General features: G+C 36.3%; 1 protein-coding gene across 4 annotated transcripts in view; it reads left to right on the top strand.

Annotated features, from left to right (window-relative positions):
- The first annotated feature begins 412 nt into the window (after positions 1 to 412).
- The window catches only part of LOC128240740 (ophiophagus venom factor-like), an 89,642-nt gene continuing 77,843 nt past the window's right edge, over positions 413 to 12,211 (top strand). For 3 of the 4 annotated variants that reach the window (XR_008262282.1, XM_052957553.1, XM_052957554.1), the window contains exons 1-2: positions 413 to 601; positions 5,365 to 5,467. Coding sequence is in view for 2 of the 4 variants with exons in the window: in XM_052957553.1 (XP_052813513.1) it covers positions 531 to 601; positions 5,365 to 5,467 (174 nt within the window). In the remaining 2 variants the exon portion in view is untranslated. Of the gene's footprint in view, positions 602 to 5,364; positions 5,468 to 12,211 lie in introns of those variants that run through there. The other variant, XM_052957555.1, reaches the window with a different exon arrangement.

Genomic DNA, 12,211 nt, shown 5'->3' with positions numbered 1-12,211 from the left:
AGATAATGAAGCATTTTTTGTGCTTTTAATTTGACATTTCAGAACAAAAAAAAGTCTGTTTTCGCGGCCACATGACCAACTGACTGTAGATAAACATCACGTGATCTACTATCCTTATAGACTTAAATTTACACGGCACCTTGTTATTGGACCGATTTATATGCAAGTGACAGGATAAAGTATTTGATTGTGTTAAAAAGGAAAATGTTACTTAAAAATGTATAGATGGTTAGAACTTGGCATATTTTGTGCTGTATATGGTATAATGTGAAGGTTGACAGTTAATGTGAAACTACTTTGCATGACGTACCAGTGTATCCAATACAATCTTGAAAACCGAAAAATTAAAGAGTAATGGCCTTATCGATGGTGCTGAATATCCGTATGCACTGATTCCTGGGGCATGCGCGGTTCACTGTGCCGCTGGCGTAAACTCATATCATAATACTCGTATGTTAGGTATAAGCCAAGAACTGCGATTTTGATTAACACAATGATAAAGAAACTTTATCAAAAGAAAGTGAATTAAAATGATCGACAGAATGTTTTTCATCCTGATCTTTGGATTATTATGCACGAGTTTCCATGAGGGTGTTGCAGGGTAGGTTCTTTGTGTTAATTCATTACCATGTTTGAGGTGACAGATACTTTAATGTATTGTATTTTATAAAATACTCGCAAAGAAGCAGAGTGGCACACACGAGGCTATTACAAACATTGATTGTACATAGCGTTGTTCACCCTTGTGTACTCCGTTAACATGTTTTAATACTTTATGATAATGCAGAATTTTCTCTTCGTACAGGCTTAATGTAAAGCACGTTATACTGTTTTGTTTTCGTCTATAAACATGCACATGACGAATAAACTTCAAGTTTCAATGGCGAGGTGTCAAGTGTCGAGGTATGGTGACAACCTTGGTGTCGAGGTATTGTAATAACCTTGGTGTCGAGGCATGGTAATAACCTTGGTGTCGAGGTATGGTGATAACCTTGGTGTCGATGTATGGTGATAACCTTGGTGTCGAGGTACGGTGATAACTTTGGTTTCGAGGTATGGCGACAACCTTGATATAGTGTAAAGAGTTAACTTTGGTGTCCAGCTATAGTGATTACCTTGGTGTCGAGGTAGAGTGTTAAAGTTAATGTCGATGTATTCTTATAACCTTGGTTTCGAGGTATGGTAATAACTTTGGTGTCGAGGTAGATTGATAATATTGGTGTCGAGGTATGGAGACAACATTGGTGTCAAGGTATGGTGGTAACATAGGTGTCGAGGTATGGTGATAACCTTGGAGTCGAGGTATAGTGACGACCTTTGTGTCGACGTATAGTGATAACATTGCTGTCGAGGTATGGTGATCACCATGGTGTCGAGGTATAGTGACGACCTTGGTGTCGACGTATAGTGATAACCTTGGTGTCGAGGTATGGTGATCACCTTGATATCGGGGAATAGTAATGACCTTGGTGTCGAGGTATTGTGATAACTTGGTGTCTAGATATATAGATAACCTTGGTGTCGAGGTATGGTGATAACATTGGTGGTAAGGTATGGTGATAACCTTGGTGTCGAGGTATGATGGTGATAACATTGGTGTCGAGGTATAGTGGTGATAACCCTGGTGTCGAGGTATAGTGGTGATAACCCTGCTGTATGGTACAGTGATAACATTGATGTCGCGGTAAAGTGATAAACTTGATGTCGAAATATGGTCATAACCTTGGTGTAGAGGTATGGTCATAACCTTGGTGTTGCGGTAGGGCGATAACCTTAGTGCCGAGGTATGGTGATAACCTTGATGTCGAGGTATGGCCATAACCTTGGTGTCGCGGAAGGGCGATAACCTTAGTGTCGAGATATGGTGACAACCTTAGTGTCGAGGAAGATTCATAATCTTGGTCTCGAGGTAAGGTGATAACCTTGGTGTCAAGGAATAGTGACAACCTTTGTGTCGAGATATGGTGGCAACCTTGGTGTCGAGGTATCGTGATAACATAGGTGTCGAGCTATGGTGACAACTTGGTGGCAAGGTATGTTGACGACTTTAGTGTCGAAGTTTGGCGATTACATTGGTTTCGAGGTATGGTGATAACCTTGGTGTCGAGGTAAAGTAATTACCTTTGTGTCAAAGTATGGGGATAACCTAGGTGTCGAGGTAGATTGATAATCGTGGTATCGAGGTATGGTGATAGCCTTGGTTTCGAGGTATGTTAATAACCTTGGTGTAGAGGTGTGGTGATAACTTTGGTATCGAGGTATGGTGAAAACGTTGGTGTCGGGTTATGGTGATAACCTTGGTGAAGTGGTATGGTATTAACCTTTGTGTCGATGCATGGTGACAACCTAGTCGTCGAGGTAGAGTGATTATCTTGGTATCGAGGTATGGTGATAGCCTTGGTTTCGAGGTATGGTAATAACCTTGTTGTCGAGGTAGAGTGATAACCCGGGTGTCGAGGTATGGTGAAAACATTGGTGTCGATGTACGGTGATAACATACGTGTCGAGGTATGGTGATAACCTTGGTGTCGAAGTATAGAGATACCTTGGTGTCGAGGTAAAGCGATATCCTTGGTGTCGAAGTATGGTGATAACCTTGGTTTCGAGGTTTGGTGATATCCTTGGTGTTGAGGCATAGTGATACCTTGGTGTCGAGGTATGGTGATAACCTTGGTGTCGAGGTATGGTGATAACCTTGGTGTCAAGGTATAGTGATAACCTTGGTTTCGAGGTATGGTGACTGCCTTGGTGTAGGGTATAGAGTTAACTTTGGTGTCCAGTTGTAGTGATAAATTTGGTGTCGAGGTAGAGTGTTAAATTTGGTGTCGATTTATTGTTATAACCTTGGTTTCGAGGTACGGAAAAAATCTTGGTGTCGAGGTTGAGTGATAAAATTGGTGTCGAGGTATTGTAATAACCTTGGTGTCGATACATGGTAATAACCTTGGTGTCGACGTATAGGGATAACCTTGGTGTCGAGGTATGGTGATCACCTTGGTGTCGGGGCATAGTGATAACCTTGGTGTCGAGGTATTGTGATAACGTTGGTGTCGAGATATATAGATAACATTTGTGTCGAGGTATGGTGATAACCTTGGGGTCGAGGTATGGTGATAACCTTGGTGTCGAGATATTTTGCTGAAAACCTTGGTGTCGAGATATGATGGTGATAACCGTGGTGTCGAGGAATGATGTTGATAACCTTGGTGTCGAGGTATGATGGTGATAACCGTCGTGTCGAGGTATGATGGTGATAACCTTGGTATCGAGGTATGATGGTGATAAACTTGGTGTAGAGGTATAGTGATAACCTTGGTGTTAAGTAGAGTGATAACATTTGTGTCGAGATATGGTGACAACCTTGGTGTCAAGGAATAAGTTATAATCTTGGTGTCGAGGTATAGTGATAACCTGGATGTCGAGCTATGGTGACAACCGAGGTGTCAAGGTATGGTGACGACCTTAGTGTCGAAGTATGATGATAACATTGGTGATGAGGATCGGTGATAATCCTGCTGTAGAAGTATGGTGGTTAGCTTGTTGTCGTGATAATGTGACAACCCTGGTGTCGAGGAATGGTGATAACCTTGGTGTCGATGTATGGTGATAACCTTGGTGTCAAGGTATGGTGATAACCTGGGTTTCGAGGTATGGTGATAACCTTGGTGTGTAACCTTGGTGTGGAGGTATGGTGATAATCTTGGTCTCGAGGTATGATGATTACACTTTATTTCGAGGCCAAGGTTGTCACTATACTTAGACGCCAAGGTTATCACCATACCTCGACACCTAGGTTATCACCATACCTTGAAATCAATGTTATTACTGTACCTCGACACCAATGTTGTCACTATACCTCGACACCAAGGTTATCACCATACCACGACACCAAGGTTATCACCATATCTCGACACCAAGGTTATCACCATACCTCAAAACCAAGGTTATCACCATATGGTGACAACTTTGGTGTCGAGGTATAGTGATAACCTTGGTGTCGATGTATTGTAATAACATTGGTGTCGTGGTATGGTGATAACCTTGTTGTCGAGGTATAGTGACAACATAGTGAGGTATACTGATAATTTTCTTTTCGAGGTATTGTTATAACTTTGGTGTCGAGGTATGGTGATAACCTTGGTGTTAAGGTATGGTGGCAAACTTTGTGTCGGGGTATGGTGACATTCTTTGTGTCGAAGTTAAATGATTACCTTGGTGTCGATATATATTTGTAACATTCACTTCAAAGGTGTCTAGTTACGCATCTGTATCGATTGAAATTCAGAGAAGCATTCGAACCTGCATGCAGTACTCATGTTGAAGACTAATATATGCTCAAAATTATTTAGATATTTTGAATAAGATATATTATGCGTCCGTTAATGGTTTTCCTGTATGAAAGAGCGGTAACGATGGCGTAAAATACATTTTATGTATTTGGTTAGCCCACCGGAGCACGAAGTGATCAAGCATGAGCATTTTAATCGCCTTAATTTGTGAATCGTCCGAAACAGAAAGTTCGTTACATCTTTAAAATTGAATGTCTAAACCAAACTTATTCAAACTTGGACATAATGTATATGGCCACTCGATATCGACCACAAATATTGATTATAAAGTTGGTAATTTGCCAAATCTGACCACTTGGTATAGCTCTTGATTCTCTTTGATTTCATTTATTTTCCAATCCTAATCATATTCAAAGGGAAACATTTTATACCAAACATCAAGTTCAATTCTGGACCAAATTAGAAAACAAATTCAAGAGTTATTTGCTCTTGACTTATCATGAAATAATGCCGTATTATCCTTGTTTACGCGTTGGCACCCTCACTTTTTAAAGAATCAAAATCATATTAAAAAGCCAATGGACGACCATAAGAATCCGGCCAGGTATTATTAAGTGCCATGGCTTGACCGGTATAACCATTAATTCATAAAAAACCCCGTTCTACACCTCGTCCACACTGTAGCGCCTTCATTTATTCACCAATCCTTATCATATTTTAGTTTTGTTATAGGCAAAAGGCAACAATTATATTTTGAGTTGTATGCGCTTGATTTTAATGTTTTTAATTATCATATTTTTACTTGTTTACACACTAACAACTTCATTTACCGATCCCGATCAAATTTAATTAATATAAAACACATTCACTCTTGTGAACTTAATAAAAGGTTTAATTTTCACAGTAGCGTCAGAATTATTGTCTTTGTAAGTTGTAGGTCAAGTATGAAACATTGGTTTTATCGTGTAAAATAGTAGGACATTAGGTCAAATCACACTCAAATCTGATCAAAACAACAACATTGCTTTGACCACAGTCACATATATACCTTTCGTGCCAACTTATTTATTTTCAGATCGCCGCACTGGTACGTTTTAGGACCAAATGTATTGAGACTAGAAATTGATGAAACCTTTCTCATTGGATTCTTCGGTGAAGAGAGAAACCAAAATATAAAGGTAATAATGTACCATAAATTAAACCTGATTAACGCATGCTCCATTTGTTATCAGTTGAAATGGAAGATGGATAATATGTGCAGGTTAAGTATTTATATGAAAAACTACAGAACCAAGTCCAGTTGAAAATATCAAAATAGCAAACCTTCTTGTACGTGTTTTTAGAATAAGCCTGCAATTTGTCCATTCTTCAAATTTCCAGTTTTATATCAGCTGATTGTGATGTTCATTTCAATAGGTCAGCACAGCTAAGGTCGATCAAGCCTCGGAGCAGTTTCACAAGAATCTCGGCTTGAATGACCCTAGCCATTTCGCGGGAGTAATAAACATTTCTCAGCAAATAAAGTTAAACAAAACGTTTATTTTTTTTCCTTGTCTCACTGCTTTATGACCTTTATCGAATGTAAACATCCGGTACGGGTAGTACACATTACTGAAACACGGAAGGTGTCATTTATAGTAAAACTTTTTTCACTTTTATTGCACCGATAGTTCAATTTTAATCCCTTTAAAGCTTTTTATGTTAAAATGTTTGCCTACCAAGTGTACGGCGGCCATTTTTATTTTCGTAAAAATGACGTCAGTGTGCACGTTTTTGTCTTCGTCAGACAATGATGCCATAATCGCCCTGACGTGCCGTGATAATCAGACGGGCGGATACGATAATCATTATTGCGGGAACGAATTTCTATAGTAAAATGTTTTTGCAATTGTGACCCTTTTTATAATTAGGAAATGTGTCCTTTGATGTCACTAAAAACATGAAATTGGGATAAAGTTATGGTAGACGTGCGTGCATCTGTAAAATCTTTGAGTTATTGACTTCAAACTTCATGTACATATAATCCTCATTGAGTAGAAGTAAAATGCACATAAACAATCAGTTAGAATGCAGTATTTTTGATTATATAAATATTGTTTTTGTACGGAGCTTTATTCGAAGGTTTTTGAGGTAATAACTTCAAACATCATTTATAGATAGAGGTCATTGGGCTGACGTGCAGTGAACACTACTATAACTCTGGGTGTATTACTTTATTGCTATTGCACTTAATTTTGATCAAATTGTTTTCAGTGCAGAACTAGAAAAGTCATTCCGATATTGACTTCATTCTTTTTATTCACATAATATGAACCAAGGCGCTGCCTCTACCGTCTTGAAGTTTTATGAAACACGTGTTCTACAATACATCGCGGCCGGCATATTTGGCCTCTTGGGCCGTCAAGAACAACTAGCTATTTTATATAGACAAGTCGAAATTCTTTTCCGTACATGTTTTTAAAGTTAAGCACAGAGCCTTAATTTATGAATATTCATATGACAAGGACAAAGAGGCTTTTTTGAATGTGCTTTTCAGCTGTATAATTATTTTGATATCGGGTCTACAGTCCAGTTACCAGAAAATCATTTTTTGAAGAAGTAAAAGATACAGACCATTATTTGTCCATGATTTAATGAATACTAGTATGATAATACAGGCATATCTCCATTGTTCGCCATCGTCCTTGCCACATACTTTGCATGATCTCTCAGTATTTTGATTAGTAATTAAGACCATAGAGAAAGAAATCGGCTAAGTAGTGTGAAGGAAATCGTTCCTATTACCAGATGTAAATCCTTATAAGTATTGGTCTTTCACACATTCCATAAAGCAATCAGTAAGTATTTCACAGTTTATTTATGAGTCCTTAATTCACATAGATACACTATATACATACATTTATAAACTAAAGCTATAAAATATGAGATTAATATGCACATGGCCATTGTAAATCATGAGCATTCAGCTGATACTCAAGATATTTTTAAAAAAAGTACAAGATGAGTATATGGTCACCTTAGTGGAAGAACTCAATATCTGCTTCTATATATATGTACAGTTCTGGGTTATTGAACTAAGCTGACGAAATTTAATGTATTATTATATTCTTGTAACAATAACATTCAATACTCATATTTGAAGATTTAACTTCAACACTATCCATTCATAAAATATGTCCATTTAACTGCAACATCAGTAAAACATTCCTTTGACCAAATGCATGAGTATAATCCCTGATTAACAGTAAATAAAACAATTCTTTTTAACATCACATGTCAAAAGCATCACATTTGAAAACTAGAGGCCCAAAAGGGCATATGCTCTACTGGCTGTGTTTGTGTGGTCAACATCACTGTTTTCGAAAAGAACCAACCCCTTATGGGTATCTGAATACTCAAAACTGAAGACTGTATCATGTTCGCAAGCATTTATTACACAATAGCATTTATTATACTATCATGGCCCATAATCTAATCATTTCAAGGCCTATAATCTAGGCATGCATGGGCAGATCTAGTTGGTTTTCAAAGGGAACCGAGCTCTTATGGATATGTAGATACTGTACAAGTTTCATCGAGATACAAACAAAACTGTAGGCTGTATCGTGTTAATGAGCAATTGTTTACAGGATTTTTATACTATAAAGGTCCATAATCTAGGCATGCATGGGCGGATCTGGCTGGTTTTCGAAAGGAATTGAGCTTTAATGGATATGTAGATACTGTACAGGTTTCATCAAGATACAATTAAAACTGAAGGCTGTATCGTGTTAACATGAATTGTTTACAGACACACGGACGCACATACTACGTACACATTACCATCGCATAAGCTCTTCTGGCCTTTGGCCAGTAGAGCTAAAAACTATATTGTTTACACAGAAAAAAATAAAAATAAAATAATAGTTAAGGAAAAATATGAATGCAATAAATTGCCCATTGAGGGAAGAGTCAAACATAAGAACATTACTCAACTTTTAATTTTTTTCAAACCAAAAGATTTAAGGGGTTTACTTCCATTTTCAAAAACTAGTAACTAGTATATTTTTTAAAGCACATTTCAATTTCTGCAATATATTTCCATCACATAAGTGTTTTGTTTATAGTAAGTATAATTGTAGAATAAGTCTGTAATTAGAAAATAAATATATAGAAAAAGTAACAGAAAAAATGCATGGATTGTTTTTTAATTGAAAAGTGAGCCTTACAATTTTCAACAAAAATGTTTTATTATTTGAATGTGGAGGGCAACATAAGTGAATGAATAAGTTAATGCTAAAATATATTGAAGGCTTATACTAAGAATAACTGATAATCTATTGAAAAAGAATGGATTGAAAGTAACAACATGGTCTTAATTAAGCAGTGTAATGTACATGTTTGTCAAGTTTAGAAGTTGTTAATAACTTTCCTGTTCATGAACTAAAGCAAGTATTTTTTTTACTTTTGATTGTTTTACTTTAAAGCATTGATATATATTAAAGAAAAATCCATTAATTTGAGGTTGTCATTTCTGCACACACTTGATTATGGAGGAAAATATCTAAATGCCATAAAAGTTTTGCTGTTACTTAAAGCTGCACTTTCACAGATTTACTTTTTTAACAACTGTTTTTTATTCTGTGTCTTGGAATTAGATTTTATTTTGCTTAACAGTGATGAAAGACTGCTGACAAAAGATCAGCTCGCAGATTTTCATATTCCCATTCCAAATTTAATGTTTTATGGCTTACTAACGGTTTAATAAAAATCCATAAAACATCGTTTTTGGGACGGAAATATGAAAAGCTGCGATCTGATCTTTTGTCAGAAGTCTTTTATCATTGGTTTGCAGATATTTATGCAAAAGCTTGTTCGTTAAAAGACAAAAAATAAAAAAAAGTTGTCTGTGAGAGTGCAGCGTTAATATCAGATATCACAATAAATGGAAAAAAAACAGGTACACATGTATCACACATGTCAGAAAATAAAAAGCTGTTTAATTTCTGATAAAAATAGGATAGAAACTCTATCCCTAAACTATGACAAAAACAGTGCTATTACTTTGATACAAAGTCTTCTTGATGATTTTGTTCATATATATATATATATTGCATGGCTTCCAGTGTGACAGTACATATTGTCAACATGAGGGATATACTGTAACAGTAACTGTAACAGTATTTACCCGAATGTTGACAATATGTACTGTCACACTGGAAGCCATGCAATATTTATTTAATTATACCGAACACAGTTACATTTATATAAATATATTATATAAGAATTTTACCATAACACAACTTTCAAGTTTAATCAATTCATTCTGTAATTATTGTTTGTTTACAATAGCTGTCATTTTGTTGGAAATGTCGTTTAGAAATAAGGCAAACACCGGTTGTAACCAGATTCACAATACATTTTAATACATGTAAACAAAGCATACATTTTAATATATTTAATACCACCTCAAACTTGGGAAATCAAAAAATGCCTATTTTTAGACGCGCATGCTATGTGGCGTGAGACCACAGTTATTTTTACTATATGTTTCATATAGACACTTACCTGGCTTCTCACTTTAAAACAGTCCCAATTCAAAAACAAGTAACTGGCTGCTGTGGAACATTCCAAGACACAAAATTTAATCCCAAGAAAACTTAGGGTTGACCATTGCGTTTTCTCTCAAAATTGAGAAGTAATACATGACACTGAGGTCAAGACGAAATAATGCTACAAACAACCAATTTTCATAGTTCCACAGGCAATGATTTTTCCAATTTTTACTCTGAAAACTATCAGTTTTTGCAATATAGTGTCAAATTATGTTAAGCTCTATGCAACAGCGCCACCTGTTTCTTCTCTTTCATTTAACTTTAATAAAATATTGATACTTGAACACAAGCACTCTTTTTCTGTATTCACATCCGGATCTTGGTCAATAGGGGGCAGATAATTGTGGTCTTCAGCCTATTTAAGCAACATATTTTCAGAAACATACTTCAATACTCCTGTAGTTCAACTTCAGGCTATATGCAACACATACTGAAAGTTTAACAATGATATATTAAACACTAAATGAATGAGACAAGTATTAGCACCTGTGGTATTTTCATAAAAAAAACAGAAACGGCCATTTCCCTCAAATGGTAAGCCGCAAACCTTTGAAGAGCCATTATTTCCTTATGCATTGGAATAATTTGACGAAGTAAAGTTTTCCTTGTAGCTTTCAATAGTGTTTATAGAACAGACCACAAAAAATGGCCTGCTTACTCTTTTAAGATTTTTTTCTAAGCAAAATAAGGTTCTTCCACTTCATTGGCTTAGTGTTTTATATAAAAAAAGACAAAGAGCCAAACTGAAATGCTTCAACTTGTCAAAATTCTGCTTTTCTGGCCCACTTTTATACAAAGGTAACAGAACTGTTCAGTTTAACAAAGTAAATTTAGTGATTATGTGTTTATAGACAGTCTAAACACCACTATATGCCAAATTGTATGCTTCTTGGACAAATCTGCCACTACTGTTACAGTTTTAAAAAGGCCTGTAAACACTCATTTGAGGCATACACAATCTTTTATGTAGTCATAAATGTGATAAATATGCAGTAAAGTTCATGAGTTCAAGGATTTTCAGGACAAATTTTATGAAATATATAGTCTTTTGGACATTTTGCAATCAGTTATTAACAACTCAAAATCTCATCTTATTGAGTACCCAGATGCATTTTGAAAGCATTAAAACCAGACATGCTAAGAATTTCTTCTTACTTGGAGACGGTATTCCTTTCTCGGAAATCCTTGCCGAGAGCCAGTATGGAAAACCACACGAGACCACATTTTGACCAGCACTGGTTCTTGTCCTTGAAAATTCCTATTTGGCTACAGCAACCAGGCTGGCTATTGAAATAAGCAATGAATTAGGGTTTTTAAGACATTTATAATGTATAAAGGTTGTTTTTTAAATGCATGAAGGGAAAAGGCTCTAATATTTATGAAAGCGGCTCACTTTTTTAGTTCTTTTGCCTTGAGAAATGTCAAGTTTTTCAATGTATAAACTGAATAAATGAATGAATTTATATGAATTAATTAATGAATTAATGAAAGATGGCATTATTTCTTTAAAATAGAGATCCCATTGTGTTGCTGTGATTATTGAAAATCATATGCACACTAATGCACCAGTTAATTGTAACCACGGTCCCCTCAGGTCTGGGGATATACCGGGAAAAAGGGCCGTGTTTCTACTTTCAAGGTAGCCCCGCAGGGCCGGGTGACCGTGGAGATTGGGCCTTATATAGAATTTCTGGGATGCGGGGGCATTTAGCCGGGGTTTAACCATCAGTTCGTCCCCGCAGGCCGGGATTTTACCCGGGGTTGGCTGGACCAAAAGTCAAAGTCCCGGCTATTCCCCGGACCTGGGGGGGGGGCGTGGTTACAATTGACTGGTGTATAAATAAAACATCATTCTGCATCAAATGTGTAGTAAGTTTTGATTAATTGGTTATAGAATTTGCAATTAATGTAATGTTTGCTTGAAAGAGCAAACAAAATGTGCGAATAGATGCACGATACAGACCAAAGACTAATACAAGTCAGCAGTTTCATTAGAAAATAATATTATTTATAATTATCATAGCCGCACCAGAAATGATTGACAAACAACATGAAAAAATCATTAGAAATGGAACAAACAGTATCAATGGTCTTATATGGCCAAACTTACTCACTTTATACTTCAGTTTGGATACAATTTTCCATTATAAGATCTTGAAGTGCTAACAAATTTTAGCATGTCAGCATGTTGGCATACACCAAGTACAACTCGGCCGGGTGGCTGGCGCTGTCTGGTTGGTTCATCATCATTTCCTCCCGGGTCTGTTTAAAATAATAAGAAAGGAAAATAAATAACCGCACAACACCTACTCAAACATACAATCATTG

The sequence above is a fragment of the Mya arenaria genome, chromosome 7 (assembly GCF_026914265.1).
Source record: "Mya arenaria isolate MELC-2E11 chromosome 7, ASM2691426v1".
Taxonomy (NCBI): Eukaryota; Metazoa; Mollusca; class Bivalvia; order Myida; family Myidae; genus Mya; species Mya arenaria.
Note: the sequence above shows the minus strand (reverse complement) of the source record. Positions and strands in the feature narration are given on the sequence as shown.